Source organism: Primulina eburnea, chromosome 14, assembly GCF_022965805.1.
Source record: "Primulina eburnea isolate SZY01 chromosome 14, ASM2296580v1, whole genome shotgun sequence".
NCBI lineage: Eukaryota > Viridiplantae > Streptophyta > Magnoliopsida > Lamiales > Gesneriaceae > Primulina > Primulina eburnea.
Window position 1 is genome coordinate 33,082,148 of NC_133114.1, and position 18,808 is coordinate 33,100,955.

General features: G+C 40.5%; 1 protein-coding gene across 4 annotated transcripts; it reads right to left on the reverse strand.

The window, feature by feature from the left end:
* Positions 1 to 1,416: 1,416 nt before the first annotated feature.
* Positions 1,417 to 6,713, reverse strand: LOC140812189 (subtilisin-like protease SBT2.2). Of its 4 annotated transcripts, XM_073170408.1 has the most exons (11): positions 6,435 to 6,713; positions 6,176 to 6,350; positions 5,444 to 5,597; positions 4,874 to 5,271; positions 4,629 to 4,724; positions 4,308 to 4,389; positions 3,756 to 4,038; positions 3,092 to 3,420; positions 2,716 to 2,983; positions 2,368 to 2,649; positions 1,417 to 1,997 (listed from the first exon to the last, which is right to left on the reverse strand). In XM_073170408.1, exons 2-11 carry the CDS (start codon positions 6,346 to 6,348, stop codon positions 1,573 to 1,575), a joined length of 2,490 nt encoding a protein of 829 aa, XP_073026509.1. In that variant the 5' UTR covers positions 6,349 to 6,350; positions 6,435 to 6,713; the 3' UTR covers positions 1,417 to 1,572. The 4 variants fall into 4 exon arrangements, with proteins under 4 accessions (XP_073026509.1, XP_073026508.1, XP_073026507.1 ...); XM_073170407.1 differs by having other exon boundaries at positions 4,308 to 4,380; positions 6,176 to 6,713; XM_073170406.1 differs by having other exon boundaries at positions 6,176 to 6,713.
* Positions 6,714 to 18,808: the final 12,095 nt, after the last annotated feature.

The following is an 18,808-nucleotide window of genomic DNA, read 5'->3' on the forward strand; positions in this document are numbered from 1 at the left end:
GAATTTCCAGCAAGTGCCATGACCGCACCCTAATGCAACCAAGCCGCGGTTCTATCGACTCTAGTTAAATCCAACGTGGCCAGCGCCTAAACAGCTATTCTAGAACCAAGACTGAACTCAGGAGACCCTCCTTGAACCATCTTATCTCACCCTACTGCCCAAACAACTAACCTGGCGTGTTACCCCTAAAACCCTCGACAACCAACCGAGCCACTCCCCCAACTTACCCCTTCGATCAGCTGCTGAACCAAGGCCAGCAGCTCACGGCTCTCTCCTAGCCCCGTCACGGACCCAAGAGGGTCAGCTTCTAGACAAGGATTGAACCGTGCACGGCTGCCCAACCCATAGACTTCAAACTCACCAAAACCGAGCCAAAAACGTTAAGCATTGATCGGCCATCAATGCTTTCGACACTAAGCAAATTCCATCCCCTGAGACGCCACCTTATACAGTTGTACAGCTCCTAAAATCGACACCCTAGCAGCCCCTTACATGAAATTCATTGAAAACGTGAGTTATGAATCAAACCATACATATTTCTTGTCAAACCGAATGCATAAACATTTTATCATGCAAGGACCGAAAAATAAACATATTCAGCACACGTATCAGAACATATATGACGTGAATGATGAGAAAAAGAATGATACAAAGCGTGCCTTAGCGATAACGCGATCGAAAACCCGAAGAACTACTTGCGAGACGTAAACCGGAGAAGCGGGGAGGAAGTTTTCCTTGAAAAAAAACTGAAGGGCCGTAGGTTGCTGGTGTATGCTGCTGAAAATAACGTGGGAGAGGTTGCTGATAGGTGGAGTGGGCGGCTAATGATTGTAGATTAGGTTTAATCTTTAGTTTAGGTGATAATTAAGTGGGTTATTATGCACTAATGGGCCTACATTGAAAATTAAATGGTTTTAAAGGGATTTGAGCCCATTAATCTTTAAAACAAATCCATCAAGCCTAAAAACATTCTCGAAAAATATTTTGTTTTGGTACATTTTTGAAAATATCGCCCGAGCCCTCAAAAATCCCCCGAATCGTTAAAATTTGCGTATCGGCTAGAATTATAATCCGGTGGGTAAAAATACCCAACCAAGGTCCATTTTTAAAAATAAAATTTAAAACACATCATATTAAATAATTAAAAATAATTTCAATAAAAATATTTTTCTGATAACTTCCCGGTCTTCGTTTACTCGTTCGAGCGCGAAATGCAATTTAAAAGCCATTATGCATGAACTTTAAATAAACCAAGAATTAACACACAAATTAATGAAATAAATATGCATTTAATGCTTTAAAAGAATTTAATAAAATACCAAAAAAATTTAATAATTTGCATGTACGTGGTTCACGTGGACATTCAAATTTTCGGGACGTTACACGGTGCGTGACATGTTTCCTCGAATAGAAGACAAATCCAAAACCCAAAACAGATTAGAGAAAACTGAAAGTAAGCTCGTGGCTGCCATCAATCAATTGCTTATCTACATGTCAAGAAGATACACAAAGCAACCATTCAAAACACTAGACATGTTGGGGAAGATCACAAAGCAATCAACCACCATTTTATCAGCCACCAGTTGTATTGTATGAAATCTTGATAATAACTGACAGAGGAATGTTTACTACACGACCCTGAGTAGTACCAAATAGTCCAATTCTTCCATAGCTCGCAAATGAGCTATTCATAGTCGCACTAAATGCTACACTCAAGACCTGTTTCTCTCGGCTTGCAATAAAGAACTGTGTTGGTGTCACCTGAACGGAAACTCCATAAGGTGCACTCCAACCAACTCTGTACGTTTCATTTCTATCAACATTAGTTATGGTTCGTTGAACAACAGCAGATCTGTTCAGCTTTGATATGGTGATGGAGGGCAAGTTTATGTTTACGGCAGTAATTGTAGAAACCCCACAGCTTTCACCTGTGTAGTTCAGGACTACTGGAGATGAACCGTTTATGCCACACAGGAAAGATATGTAATCTTCATAACCTAAGAGAATCAGCTAGTAAGATTCCAAATTCACTGTACAGTAATAGGACGTAAAATAAAGATTAAGCAAGCTCTCAGGTAGATCATCATAGCAAACGATGATAACATATGGACACACACTGCATGACCCTATGTCGCAATTGTACCAACAGTTCCAGCAAAATTGTACACTGTACAAATTCCAAATGCCATGTGTTGATCTGATCGTCTGCTACATTGGAAACCACACAGGACAAAGGAGACAAATGTTATTACCAACACACATGCACGCCGGTAACAAATGCATTTTTTGGTAGTGTTCACATGTCCATTATAGTAACGGCTAAACTTCCAGACGTGGTGGGATTTAGGAATAAATCAGAAGACTTACTTGAATAAAAAACAAGACCAGGATCCAATGCAGCAGTAGCATTAGCAAAACCACTCCCCATATCAAACGGAGTTGCAGGAAATTTGTTCAAATCTGGGTTAGCATAAGCATGCTGAGCCATTATAGGCCTGCCATTTCTATCCAAAAGAGAAGCTGTGGTTGAAAGTGCAGATCCAATGGCTGAAGGTGCGAAAAAGGGAAATCGCTGCTTGATCAGGGCTGCAAGTCCGGCGACATGAGGAGCTGCCATGCTTGTCCCAGACATCATAGCAAAGCTCTCACCTAGAAATTTTCATCGTCAATTCCTATGAACTATTGTTTGAAGGAAGTTAATATTTAAACAAGTACCTATAAATTCAATGGAATCAGTCCCACGGAAACTCCAAGCAGCCCATATGGAATTTCCAGGTGCAATAATGTTTGGCTTTAGTATGTCAACATTATCAAGGAGACTGTCTTCTGGGTCCGGTCCTCTAGCAGAGTAATACATAATTTTTGGAGCAGAAAGTATAAAGTTAGCTTCTATTCCACCTATACTAGCAACTCCCCCAAATTTAATAATTTTTTTTGTAGCTTCATCCTTCACCAAAGAAGAATTATAGTACCGTAGAAAGACCTGCCAAATTGTCATCACCTTCAGTCACCATTTTATGAAACCTCATTCATAAAGCAAGAACTCCAACGTTAGTACAAAAAAATGCTTAAAACAAAGATGCATACTCACTTTGGAATCATCTAGAGATGGAATCACAACACCGGGAATGCTCATTGGAATTGGATTGAGCTGAAATCCGATCACATAAGGATCCATGTAGAACACAACACCAGCTGCACTCAAGGTTTTGGCAGTTTCTAATGCCTGTTTGATAGTGGATAGCCCAAGTACGAAACGGATAGAGTAGCTACATATCAAGATGTTCCCTTGGACAACACCTCGATTAAAATTACTGGAATCTTGGCATTCACTTACATAGATATCATTCACAGCTGCTGTGTTGTTCAAAGCATGAACAGCAGAAACCAGCGTATACATAGAACCATTAACGGTTCCAGCTGGGAAAAACAATTCAAGCTGTAAATATATTGGATGTTCTTGTTGATAATAGGTTTAAAATCTGTAAGATGATAAAGTGAGAAAGATAAGGTCTAAATTAGTTACATGATATGAGCCAGATAAGTAAAAGATGAATCAAATACTTTCCATAAGAAAAGTTGAATCCACATATAAGAGCAAACATAATTTCAGGGTTAGAAAAACTTTTCAAAACGATTGCAACTAATCCAGCATTATTTTGGTGTAGACAAAATGAAGTATCACCCCAACACAAGTTGGCTCCGTTATGAAAATCCAATATCAGCTGAACAAACATAATTTATATTCGACTTACGTGCAAGTCCAACTCCAGGGATTGTGATGTTGTTGCCCAAAACCACGGAGTTGCTGTATACCCTATCATGGGCTGCAGCGCCTACAGTGAAGATCCATGGGCTAAAAGAAGCTACGCTCTTCGGTGATGGTCCAGTATTTCCTGCTGCCTGTACCACAAAGATACCAGCCTTGACAGCTGACAACAAAGCCATATCTATAGGATTAAAGAATGTGGCAATGCCAGGAGGACGCCGGTTTGGGGTTATAGACAAGCTTATTATATCCACTCCATCCACTGCAGCCTAAACACAAGAACATAGCAATGACAATGATTCACAACACAGGATGAACATTTAATACAATGCAAGTAGTTAAATACCTATCGTTTCATGGAGGTGAATAGATTCTACCGATAAAGATGAAGAGAACAAAAACAAAAGAAAACAGAGAACTTCGCACTTTATCCCGACATGGAATCGTAGAGGCCAGAGGTACTGGAAGTGTAAAGAAGCTGAAACAATTGGGACTGAGTAAAAACTTAATCAAGATTATTCAAACTTGTCAGGGGTACCTGATCTATGGCAGCAACCACATCTGCTGCAAAGCCTCCAAAGCTCTTGTATAGTGCCTTGTAAACAGCAATGCTATAAATACTGTGAATAGTTAATAGCTTAACAAATATATATAGAGAGAATTTGGAATTAAGAATCAGCTGATTGGCTCAAGAGTGATGTCAATAGTAGGTTTTAAGTGTCAATGCTCTAGAAATGGTAAGTTCAGGCGTGTAAGGTGATGGCAGAAACAATTTGATCTACATGGGAAAAGAGAAAATGAAATGGTTCTCAAGAAAGAAAAATAAAGAAAAAAAATTAAAAGAAAGATTATTCCTTACTGTGAACGAGGAGCCATGCCACTAGCATTTCCAAAGTGATGCCCAGACACGACAACTTCAATTCCATAGTTTCCTGCTGCAATAGAAGCTGTGTGCCTATAAGAAACAACATTGGGAAAATGCTAATGAAAAGAGATTAAAAGTCAACAACTTTCAACGGACATCTTCTCAGGAAGAGCCACATCAATTATATGATTTTAAATTATATTTTGAAGCCTATTTCCTGTCAAGAGGGTAACACTTACGTCCCATGGCCGTCACCATCAGATGGGGATGCATAATCCTGCGTGGCATTAAATATCCCCCTGGTAATCGCAGAGGCCGCAAAATGACGAGCACCAATGAGCTTTCTGTTGCAGGATCCAGATGGGAAATCTCGTGTGACTTCACAAATTCCAGAAAAATGTTTAGGAACTGGATATGGTTTCATAGGCGTATTATCAGAGAAGCTGGGGTGTGTGGGATCAATTCCAGTATCGATAAATCCAATCACAATTCCTTCCCCTGCCATTTCAAAACCACCTTCTTTTGCCCATGCTCCTTGAGGTAGACCAAGAAATTGAGGTGTATGAGTGGTGGCAGTTCTGACTGAGAAATCCAAAACCACATTTGATACCTCTTTACACCTCGAAAGCTTGTCAGCCTTGAAAATCAGCATTTAAATGCACATGAAAATTGAAAATTACAAGAAAAGAGAAAAAAGGATTTTCAAAGAATCAATCATGCTTCTGGCATCCAAAACTACTTAGTTGCAGTTATTTTCGGAGTCATTTGACCATAGAAACAATATTAATTTGATGTCAATGATGACTGACCTGCTGTGGCGTGACAAGAACAGCAAATCCATTGATTACATAGCGATAGCTGTACACTTTAAGATACTTTTCACCCTTTAATATCCTTCTCAGCAGAGAATCGTGTGCACTGGATATGTATGACCCATTGTTCCAATCCTTTCTTGGTTTATTACTGATTTCGGTGAAATGCAAATATTTTACCAACACTGTCTCATATCAATTAACAACACTAGCACTAGCACTAGCACTAGCACTAGCACGCCAGAGAAAAGACAACCATATGATTCCTACATGCCTAACTTAGCGGGCTGAGGTAACATGTGCAGATATTATTTGACATAACAAACCAGCGAATATTTGTAATTCACCACCCAATTGTGCGTTTCTATTTTTTCCTTCAATTATCTATTACTATTATTCATTCCTCAACAATTTCCAAGTTGTCATACAATCAATTGACTCAATATTCCTTAATAACTGCTAACTAATTGTGGCTCACAGTCAAAGACAACCATCGCACGTAAATGAACAAAAAGTACATTTTATCCACTAAGTAAAAGAAAAGCAAAAAGCCCTCCATCTGTTTCATGTATAAAAAAGACCGGGAAAAAGAAATCCATAAGGAACAAGAAATGGGAACAAATAAGGAAAAACACAAGGCCGAGACAAAAGTAAAAAGGTTCCAAAACAAGAAATTAACTGCTGATTAATATTGTGAGGTGGTTATGAGGAATTAAGAAAAAACTGTACCTTGGATGATCAAATCTACTCATTCCATCAGAACCATTGTGTTTACTACGATGACGCTGCTTGACTCGAAGCTCGCCGTAGTAATGAGAGGTGGGCACGTGTTTCAGAGTTACAATATATACAGCAGTAGTTGCACCTCCGTTATCCTGAGCACAATTGCAGCTTGAAAACATTCCTAAACAGAGCATCACTAGTGATAACCCACCCCCATCCATTTTGGACATGAAACAACAAAAATTCCTAAAATAAAAGGTAGTACTTCTTGAAGGAGAAAGGACGAGACTTTCTTTGAGAAGTTCAACCAACCATATTCAGCATTCACCCCTCCCCTGCTGCGGAGTCCTCAGGTTCCCAGAAGAAGGAAACCCAAGCACTTCTTCTTAGACAGAAGCAGAACCACTAGCCCCTGCTACTTCAGTAGAAGAGAAGAGAAAGCCGGAAGCAAGAAAGCCTTCGCACTAACCACACTTAGCTGTAAAGAGAAACTGCAAAAATCCCCCATTAACTTTCACCTCGGCATAAAGAAAGTTTCTTCCTTTACTTTGTATATAATTATATACAAAGTAACTTAAATTATGAGATAATAAGTTGGATGGTTGGTCAAGTAACAAAAAGGAATTGGAACCTTCGGGGGAGTTAGATACATGGATAGTTAGTAAAATAAATTTGGCTTAAAATAACGAAAGTTGAATGTTATTTACCAGTCAATATCGCCATAGAAGGAAAAGATTTAAACACATAACAAAGTTGAGGAGAAAAGAGATGGTGTGTTTAGAAAACCCATTTGAGAAGATGATTTTAAAACACATATGGAGGGATCCATTTTTTGTTCTTAGTTAATGTTTTTAGTAAGGATAATCTAAATATGAGGCCTATTTTTTAAATATGAAGTTGAATGGTCTTATATACCTAAATTCCCAGTGTTTTTCGTGTCCAAGAATCAAAATTCATGCCCTTTGCAAAATTCATCTTTGTTTCACAAGTTCAAGAATCAAGATTCATAACCCAAGGCATAAAATTCCTCTCTTTTGCACACAATCTTTCCTGTGCAAGTTTCCAGACTTATAAATTTGATTTTACTACTAGCATTGGTAATTGGTACTCGGTTTTGTTAAAAGGTGGATCCCTATGTGGAGAGTGGAATGCTGATAGTGCCCCCTTGCAAAATTCATCTTTGTTTCTTCAAGAATCAAGATTCATAACCCAGGGCCACAATATTTTCGTGTTCAAGATTCAAGACTTATAAATTTGATTTTACAACTGGCATTGGTGATTGTTACTTGGTTTTGTTAAAAGCTGGATTCCTGTGTAGAGATTGGAATGGTGATAGGTGCTAAGGTCTGGTCGCGCTTCTAGTTTTGCCATACAATATTTGGGGCAAAAACTTCTATCTGTTGTCGTTAAAGATGGAGTTGTAGTTCATATGTAAGTCTGGATAATACTCTTATATGCGGCAGTATCATGATAAATTTAATACAAAGTCACCTGAGTGATATATTATGTTGTATCGAGGCAAATGGAGAATGTGGCAATGGGATACTTTTAAACAAAAAGAATTGAATTTTCATATGCAAGTTTTCATAAAATTCAAGTTTTGCACTCCTCCCTTTGAACCCTAGGTCCATCCTATGCTATACTGCGTGTCTATCAAAAAATCTTTTTATTTTTTATTTTTCAACATGTACACATGTTTGTGTACTGAAATGAGGTTTCATGCATTCACTCATTTCTTTCCCTTTGAGTTACATTAAAGAAATGAATACATGTCATTATGTCAAAAGAGCTGTCGTTGTTGTTAACAGTTAAACCATACAATTCAAACATTAAGTTGTGATTACTATGGCGGTGAGAAAATTGTTGCATCTTATCAATCTCCTGCACAATATTGAACCAACTTGCAATCCATGTGAATCAGTCACACGATCTTGGGTCTAATGTTAATTATAGAATCAAGAGTGAATTGTTGCGTAAAAACTATTACTAATGGTCATTAAAATAGCTAAGCACCGCATTTAATCATTATGCCAGCATGCATAAATTAGGAAAAAGATATCTTCATGCACTCAGAACAAAAAATTTCAACATGCGTATAGAGTTTCGAAACATGTGTGAGGTTGTGTAATCTGTTAATTACCTGTTTTCCACTGAGAAGATTTTAGTATCTCTTTAATCAAAAGCATTATCTTTGACATTGTATTAAAAACTTTTGTTAGTTGTGAGTAACAATATCATTTCTTTTTTATTGTTGTGATTGTAAAGCATAGCTTTTCAAAAAGCCAAACTCAATATGATGTTATTCATTAGTTTATCATACGACTTCTGTTATGAATATCCATCAAAAGTACTGTGATGCAGATCTATTAGCAGTGCAAGTGGAGCAGCAAAGGCTGGAGTCCCTTTAGATCAGTACAGAGATAGCTCTAAAGTGCACGATTTTTTTTTTTTTAAATTTCAAATTGATGATACCCTGGAAAGGGCTCGGGTCATTCTTGGACTCGGGCGGAAAGAGAACTTACACGAGTCAAATTCTAAATTGCTGGGAAGAGTAGAGCATGGCTAAAATTTGACCAGGGTTCTCCAGCCCGGCCAGGGTTCTCCAGCCCGACCAGGGTGACCAGGGTTCTCCAGCCCGACCAGGGTGACCAGGGTTCTCCACAAGACCCGAACAGTGTCTATGCACTATAATCGAGGTCATCTTCTTCAGCAGCCGGGCAAGGAGATGCCTGGGCTCTACTCACCCCGGCAACCAGAAGCTCGGGCTCTCATGCAAGCTCCCGGGAACTTTCTACTCGAGCTACCTCGAGAAGCGCACCACACTCGAGTATATCGGTATGGGCAGTCTTATCTGTCAGAACTACAGGGGTTTGGCGTGTCAGAGAAGCTATCAGAAGTAGGATGGCTTGACAGGAAGTCAACATCAAAGGCTATGAGTGGTAGGTGTACACGCAAGTCGAGGTAATCATCATTACTTCTCCTACTATAAATGGCAGGTATGTTTCTCATTTAAAGGGGGCAAAATCCTGAGTATTGGCACTCACATATATTCGCACATATATCGCCATTTTCTCTCATCTTCAACCTGCTGACTTAAGCATCGGAGTGGCCACGCCGGACACCCCTCCGGCGCCCATTCACGAGTTCTTTTCATTGTTTGCAGTGTAATAGCCGAGCCGGTGTACGGTACGATTTAAGTTTCGTATGTTATTTGGGTTATGTGATTAGATGTTTAGAATTGTGTTTTGGGGCTATAGTATTATTTGTTATTATTGTTATTGAGGTGTTAGAAGTTGTTGGTTGTTCGTTTCAGAGTTTCGGATCGATTTTAGTTGCGTTGATTTTTGATCATTGCCGTAGCAAGAGTGCACCCGCGCTCTTAGAGGAGTGCCCCTGCGGTGTACTATTTATCATTTTGGTTTTGGAAGGCCGTGGCATCACCGCACCCGCGGCAGTGTAAGCACCGCACCCGCGATAATTGTAGCACCGCACCCGCGGTCATCGTGCATGGATTTATTTTGTTGTGCCGAGAGCTCAGCGCACCCGCGGCCCTTGTGTTGTCGCACCCGCGGTATAGGTATGGGCGAGTTTTTAAGTTACTTTTTGGAGTTGTTGGCCATACCTTATCTTATCTTTTCTCCTTCATTTCGAGATTTCTCTCTTCTAGCAAGGGTTTTCATCCATTTCTTTTGCTTCCTACCTTTGATTCTTGGATTTGTTTGGATTTTCGACTTGAGATCGACGTTCTCCTTGGTGCTAGGAAGCTTAGGTAAGTTTTTGGTGCGATTCTATTAAGGTTATGAGTTAAGAGTTGACTTAGGTTTGATGTTTTGTTGGTTTAATGGATTATTTAACTTGTATTTTTGGATATAGAGTTGATTTTGGTGTTGTTTATGGATTATTGTTGTAGGTGGTGTACCAAGAGTATAGTTTGGAGGTGTTCTATTGGTTGTAAGTGGAATTTCATTCCTTTGCTCACATGATGTTATATGTATTGTGTTTTAAAGGTTTCAAAGTGATATTCCCTTCAATTGATTCATTGTTATATATTAATTATATTGCTATGTTCATTGGAGACAATTGATGTCTCAATTATTGTTCAAAGGGAATACAAGAGAAAATATGAGATTGTGAAACGACGGCTTTCAATGCTATTCAGAGTTCAAATGTTTTATTGGATTGATTAATCATAGTCAGAGCATTGCATGCAATTAATTGATCAACGACCATAGGCTTTTATCCGTCAGAGTTATCGGTTTATATCGATAGGGATATTAGTACCAGAGCAGAGATACTATTGATATCAATCCAACCAGAGAAAAGAGAATATCATCTTATTGCTATCTTATTGATATGCTATTGCTACAGTTATTGCTACAGTATTCATGTTTCAGAGTTGATGGTATTTATGATTTCAAAGTCATGTTTTACAGAGTATACTATGTATCATTGCTATGTAGAGTTCCACTTGCTGAGATTTATTCTCATTTCAGTTATTTTCATGTGATACAGATAAGAGTGACCGACCAGGACAGTGATCGTGGATGGGGGTCATATGCATACACCGTTGGAAGGAAGATTATTTTGCAAATATTTTGAGACATGATCATAAGAATGATTGTTTTGTATTTTGTATATCATTTGAATGATCATGTATTTATTTTGTAAACAATTTATGAAATGTATTTTGAAACTCTTTCCATACTTTAAAGAAAAATTTATTTCCGCTGCGTATTTTTATTGTTACGGGATAGAGGTGTCACATTTAGTGGTATCAGAGCGGTGTTCTTCGGACCAATGCATATGACTTCGTCTACTTTCAACTGTCCGGGTATGTTTTCTTGCATCTATCCATTGTTATATATTGATATGTCTTTTGTGAGCCCATTGTAGAGTATGCCTCCTAAGCGTAAGGCGTCAGAGGGTGAGGATAGTTCTTCCTCGAGAGTTGTCGACGAGTTCGGCAAGTTGCTTAAGGAGCAGGCTAAAGTTCATAGCGATCAGATTCAGCAGTTGCTCCGATTGCAAGGAGCAGGTCAGGGCAGAGGTCAAGTGAGAGGGCAAGTTGCACAGGCTGTTGGCACTGATGCCGTCTTTTCTGCTTTCAAGAGGATGGATCCACCAGAGTTTTCAGGGAGCACTGATCCTTTAGTTGCAGTTGAGTGGGTCAAGGCTCTAGAGGCGATCTTTGATCATCTCCACTACGAGGATAGAGACCATATCAGCTGTGCTGTATTCATGTTGGTTAAAGCTGCTCGCATTTGGTGGAATGCGACCAAAGTTGGAGTTGATGTTGCGACACTGAAGTGGTCAGAGTTCACTGACCTTGAAACGTCTGCTAATTTTAAAAGCGCGGAAATATTTTTTTTTTTTTTTTTAAAAGCTCACATTTTTGAAATAACATTTAAACGTTTCGCATACATGCGATCTACAAAAATATAACATTTAAAAACGATCTTAAAATTTGATAGTAAAATCGTGCAGTTTAAAATAGCCATAAACAAATAAAATCTTAAAATCATCAACGTGTAAAAAGTTTATCTCCTTTCAATCTCATAAATCATAATGCCGAAAACGTGTGGTCCTCGGGTCGTGTCACCGGACCAGGTCTGTCTACTCAGAGTTCAGCGCCTCCCGTCTCCTCATCATTAAGCTCACCTGCATCACACACGACTAGTGAGTCTAAAGACTCAACACACCTGCACCGTTAATAGCAAATACATATACATAGCACACAGCAGTGAAAAATACCATACTCAACATACCATTCATTAACTTTAAAACATTAACATCATGTCGTGTCAAAGCATGTCATCTCATATCATCATATACATATCTTTCATGAACTTTAAAAACGTAATGTAAACATGTCTTATTAAATCGTGCGTGTCAAAACAGCTTATCGTTAATCATCATTCATCATTCATCATTCATCGTTTATCATTTATCGTTCATCATTCATCATTGGCGAATTCAGTTCATTAGAGGTGACTATCGTACATCATCATTTACGATAGATCCATCATACATAGAACCGCGGTACCGGGCGACTGTCGGACATCAGTGACAGGATTACCTATCCACTGTGCCTAGGCCTCATCATCATCATCATCATCATCATCATCATCATCATTTACATATACATCTTAAACATTTACATATACTTCGATAGTCACAACTAATTCCCGTCATTCAAAACATCATCATTTTCATCACTTGTAAAAATTAATGCACAAATGCAATTTTCTTTAAATTCAAGCAAGCAGCGTATATCTTCATAAAATCTATATATCGTGATGCATGAACACTTAAAATATCATAATTTGTGCTCAGGGCGCTGCCAGAACCAAAATCTCACCCCGGGTGCAAAATGACTATTTTGCCCTTGGAAACCCAAAAATTATCGTTTCAACCCTGGACTTCTAAAATTGACCCGAAGCTTACCAAACTCCTTAAAATATCCCAAAACATATTTATAATCATTCCTAGACGTAAACTCGAGCCTAAATTTACAACTTAACCGATTCATTTTAAAACTTGGACCGAGGTCTAGATTTTAACCCGAATCGAATCGAAACTCAACCAAAAATTTTCTCAACTTGAACCATAACTTAAACCTCTCATTCTACAACATTTATTACTTAAATTATGTCCTTAAACCCACAATCTTTCGGCCAGTACCTATTGCTCTAAATTAAATCTCGGCCACCTCTTCTTTGTGCAATCATCAAGCTACCCATGTCTCCTACCCTTACACTCCCACGGTCCTCTCTTATACTCCCACCTATAAATCCTTTTAAACTCACCATGAGGCCCTTAATAACCCCTCTAAACTAGGCCAAGCTCAAACAAACCGCTGCACAACCCCAACCCACGCTGCGCACCAAAATCCCACGGCCACTCACTACCATCGATCCACCACAACATCAGCAACTCACGGCTCACCCTAGGACCTGTCACGGACCCATGTGGGTCAGCTCCAAGGCCAAGGACGAACCATGCACCGCTGCGACTCCCATTCGCTCGATCTACACCAACCAACTCTCACGCAGCAAACAAACTTTCGGCCCTTCAACTTACAACCCCAACCCGCTTGCTAATCCTTGAAACAGCATCATGTCACCAATATCATCCTCTTAACAACATATCACAGCAGCCCCCTTGCACAATCACCAACGAAGAAGTGAGAAGTGAGCAGCAAATGAAATAATGCAATAAACCCATGAAAATCCACTAATCCTCTCTACCCATGCTTGGATCGAGAGTTTTACATGCATACACACATACACATCAGTAATATAACATGCGTGATGCAGAAAGGAGGTTGCAAGCGTGCCTTAGATGATTGAGAAGCAAGAACGAGAGGTAGGAGGCGCCGGGAGAAGCTTTGCTGCCAGAAAATTTGACAGCCGAAATCTTCTTGGAGAGGTGCTAAAAAAACCGAGAGAATATGTCTGAAAGGTTGGTGTCGGCTGATAGGGAGTTGTAAGTGATTAGGTTTAGGGTTAGGTGATAATTAAGTAATATTTAAATAGCTAAAAAATCAACTAATGGGCATTAACTTGATAATTAAAAGTTTAAAAGGATTTTAAACCCAAGCTTAAAAGTAGGCTCATTAATTTCAAACGCACTCCTGAAAAATATTTCGTGTTGAAAAGATTTTGAAAATATTAGCCGAACCATTAAAAAGTCCATCGATTCGATAAAATTTCTGTACCGTTAAAAATAAGGTCTTGCGGGTAAAAATACCCAATAAAATCCCATTTTTTGAAAAATGCACTTAAAACACCTTATATTAATTAATAAAAATAAATCATGTCACTAAAATAATTTTCCTGAAAACTCTCCGGTCTCCGTTCCTCGTTCGAGCGTAAAATACACCTAGAAACTCTAATGCATGAACTTTAAAATAAATCATGAATTAAATCCTATCATGCATGAATTATGCATAAAATTATTAGAGACGATTTAATGAAATAAATAAATTCTACCATGCAATAATTATGCATAAAAATGCATAAAAATAATTAAACGTAATTTAATGAAATAAACAAGCATTTAATGCTTTAAAACAATTTAATAAAATATCAAAGAAATTTAATAACTTGAATGCATATGGTTCACGTGGAACTTCAGATTTTTGGGACGTTACAGACCTGTTCTACGACAAGTATTTCCCCGACGCACTTCGAGCGAGGAAGGTTACGGAGTTCTTGGAGCTTCGACAAGGGAGCATGGATGTTGGTCAGTATATTCTAAAGTTTGAGGAGGGTTGCCTATTTGCTCCGTACATTGCATCCAATGATAAAGATAAAGGCGCTCATTTCATTCGAGGCCTTAGAGCAGAGATTCGTCGTGATATCAACATGTCCAAAGCTGTGACTTTCAAGGAGATTGTGTCCAAGGCATTGTTAGCAGAGCAGGATGAGAAGGACATCACTAGAGAGAGGCAGGAGAGGCATCAAGCTGTTGCTCAGAGAGGCCATGGTTCTAATCAGAGGGGCAGGGATCGTTTCAAGGGCAAGGGCAAGATGGAGCCGAGTCCTAGACCACCGCCAGTTCCAGTTGATCCCGAGAAGCCTTTGTGTCCGAAGTGTGGCAAGCATCATAGGGGAGAGTGCAGATTTGGCACTCATACTTGTTATCGTTGTGGCACGGCAGGCCACGTTGCCAGGAATTGTCCACAAGGAGCTAGCCAAGGGAAGGTGCAGGGTCGTATCTTTTCGATGACCAAGGAAGGTATTAATCATGATTCTTCATTGATCTCTAGTACTATTTTGATTTCAGGCAGAGTAGCTACTACTTTGATAGATACTGGTGCTACTCATTCTTTTATGTCTGATTTGTTTTTGAGATCTTTGGGTATAGTTCCTTCTGTTCTTCCCCTCCAGCTTAGTGTTGTTTTGCCTTCGGGGGACGTGTTGTGCCCGACATCAATTGTCTTTGCGTGCCCTGTTCGTATTGAGGAGCGAGTTGTCTTCGCTGATTTGATTGTTATCCCTATGGTTGCCTTTGATGTTATTCTTGGCATGGATTGGCTTTTGACTTACCGTGCAGTTATCGATTGTGTTGCTAAGAAGGTGACTTTTGCAGATGATGGCCAGGGAGGAGTTCTCGCCAGCTCAGGTATTTCGCTGGTCCTTCCTTTTATTTCTTGTCTTGAGGCTGAGAGATTGCTATGTAGAGGTTGCGATGGGTTTCTTGCTTCTATTGTGGATGTTGATGGTATGGTTAAGTTGAATATTGATGATATTGATGTTGTGAGGGAGTTTGCCGATGTGTTTGAGGATGATGTTCCGGGTTTGCCGCCAGACAGAGATTTGAGTTTGTTATCGATCTAGCTCCTGGTACGGTTCCTATCTCTAAGGCTCCGTACAGGATGGCCCCTACTGAGATGAAAGAGTTGAAGACTCAGTTGCAGGATCTTTTAGACAAGGGTTTTAGTCGTCCGAGTTCTTCGCCTTGGGGAGCTCCGGTTCTATTTGTTAAGAAGAAAGATGGTTCTTTGCGGCTGTGTATCGACTACAGAGAGCTCAACAAAGTGACTGTCAAGAACAAGTATCCGTTGCCACGGATTGATGATCTATTTGACCAACTTCATGGTGCTACTGTATTTTCGAAGATTGATCTTCGGTCTGGCTATTATCAGTTGAAGGTTAGGGAGTCTGATATCCCTAAGACGGCGTTCAGGACCAGGTATGGTCACTACGAGTTTCTCGTGATGTCTTTTGGTCTGACCAATGTCCCTTCAGTCTTCATGGACCTGATGAACCGTGTGTTCAAGCCCTATCTGGATAGCTTCGTCATTGTCTTCATTGACGACATCTTGATCTATTCCAAGACCAGAGAGCTGCATGCAGAGCATCTCAGAATTGTTCTTCAATTGCTGAGAGAGAGGAGGCTGTTTGCCAAGTTGAAGAAGTGTGAATTTTGGCTGGATCAGATTTCTTTTCTAGGCCATGTCGTTTCGAAGGATGGCATTGCTGTTGATCCATTGAAGATAGAGGCGATTCAGAAATGGCCTATTCCTACCACTGTCTCAGAGGTACGCAGTTTCCTTGGTTTGGCGGGTTACTATCGTCGTTTCATTTCAGATTTTTCCAAGATTGCCCTGCCATTGTCCAATCTGACGAGGAAGACTGTGAAGTTCGAGTGGTCCATCGATTGCCAGAGTGCATTTCAGGAGTTGAAGGATAGATTGACGACACCTCCTGTTCTTTCATTGCCCAGTGGTTCAGAGGATTTCGTTGTCTATACTGATGCGTCGAAGAGAGGCCTTGGTGCAGTGCTGATGCAGCGAGGTAAGGTCATTGCTTATGCTTCTCGTCAGTTGAAAGACTATGAGAAGAATTATCCGACGCATGATTTGGAGCTAGCAGCTATGGTTTTCGCCCTGAAGATTTGGAGACATTATCTGTATGGCGAAAAGTGTGAGATCTTCACAGACCATAAGAGTTTGAAGTATCTGTTTTCTCAGAAAGAGCTCAACATGAGGCAGAGGAGATGGTTAGAGCTTGTCAAAGATTATGATGTGACTATCAGTTATCACCCAGGGAAGGCGAACGTTGTGGCTGATGCTTTGAGTCGTAAATCGAGTTCTTCCTTGAGTTCTTTGATTCAGAGGCCGTTGCTGATGGACTTGCATCGAGAGGATATTTCTTTGGTAGTCCCCGGAACCATTGCTCGCTTTTCAGCGTTGGTCATTCGGGCTACTTTGACGGACAGGATCCGTAGAGAGCAGACTGTCGATGTGCAGTTGCTAGAGTTGAGAGCTAGAGCTGAGGAGAGGGGTAACTCAGTGTTTGCGATGAATGGTGATGGATTGGTGACTTTCAGAGGCCGTATCTGTGTTCCTATTGGCGATGATATTCGGCGAGATGTCTTGACAGAGGCTCATACTGCGCCATATTCGATTCATCCAGGCAGTACGAAGATGTATCAGGATCTTCGTCGACTCTACTGGTGGCCAGGTATGAAGAAAGATATTGCTTTGTTCATTTCTCAGTGCCTTACTTGTCAGTAGGTGAAGATTGAGCATCAGAGACCTGCTGGGACATTGCTATCTTTGCCGATTCCTCAGTGGAAGTGGGAGCACATTACGATGGATTTCGTGACTGGTCTTCCCAGAGTGCAGAAATGTTATAATTCCATTTGGGTCATTGTTGATCGGTTAACCAAGTCAGCGCACTTTCTCCCAGTCAAGACGACGTACTCCATGAAGCAGTATGCCGAGGATTATATTGCAGAGAGTGTTAGACTTCACGGTGTCCCTGTGTCGATCGTGTCTGATCGTGACCCCAGGTTTACCTCCGAGTTTTGGAAGAGTCTGCACAGAGCTATGGGATCACGGTTAGCTTTCAGTACAGCTTATCACCCTCAGAGCGACGGTCAGTCAGAGAGAGTCATTCAGATTTTAGAGGACTTGCTCAGAGCTTGTACTATTGACTATTCTGGTAGCTGGGATTCTAAATTGCCACTTGTGGAGTTCACGTACAACAATAGCTACCAGGCGTCGATTGGGATGGCACCGTATGAGGCACTTTATGGCAGGAAGTGCAGATCGCCTTTGTATTGGGATGAGGTTGGCAAGAGAAAGATGTTGGGACCAGAGTTGGTCCAGCAGACGGCCGATGTTGTTGCTGTGATCCGTGAGAGGATGAAGACAGCACAGTCCAGACAGAAGAGCTATGCAGATGTTCGTCGTAGGCCTTTGCAGTTCGAGGTTGGCGATCACGTGTTCTTGAAGATAGCACCTCTCAAGGGTGTGATGAGATTTGGCAAGAAGGGTAAGTTGAGTCCGAGATTCATTGGTCCTTTTGAGATCTTGGACAGAGTTGGTGACAGAGCCTACAGATTAGCCCTACCGCCAGATCTTGATAGAGTTCATAATGTTTTTCACGTATCGATGCTCAGGAAGTATATTGCGAATCCTTCCCATATTCTTCGCCACGAGCCATTGGACTTGACGCCGAATTTGACTTACCAAGAGATTCCGATTCAGATTCTGGATCGCGCAGTTAGAGTTTTGAGGAATAAATAGATCGGCATCGTTAAAGTCCTTTGGAGGAACCATTTGATCGAAGAGGCTACGTGGGAACCAGAGGATGAGATGAGAGAGAAGTATCCTGAGTTTTCGTGCAGTGACGTCAATTTCGCGGACGAAATTCCTCTAAGGAGGGGAGATTGTAATAGCCGAGCCGGTGTACGGTACGATTTAAGTTTCGTATGTTATTTGGGCTATGTGATTAGATGTTTAGAATTGTGTTTTGGGGCTATAGTATTATTGGTTATTATTGTTATTGAGGTGTTAGAAGTTATTGGTTGTTCGTTTCAGAGTTTCGGATCGATTTTAGTTGCGTTGATTTTTGATCATTGCCGTAGCAAGAGTGCACCCGCGCTCTTAGAGGAGTGCCCCTGCGGTGTACTATTCATCATTTTGGTTTTGGAAGGCCGTGGCATCACCGTACCCGCGGCAGTGTAAGCACCGCACCCGCGGTAATTGTAGCACCGCACCCGCGGTCATCGTGCATGGATTTATTTTGTTGTGCCGAGAGCTCAGCGCACCCGCGGCCCTTGTGTTGTCGCACCCGCGGTATAGGTATGGGCGAGTTTTTAAGTTACTTTTTGGAGTTGTTGGCC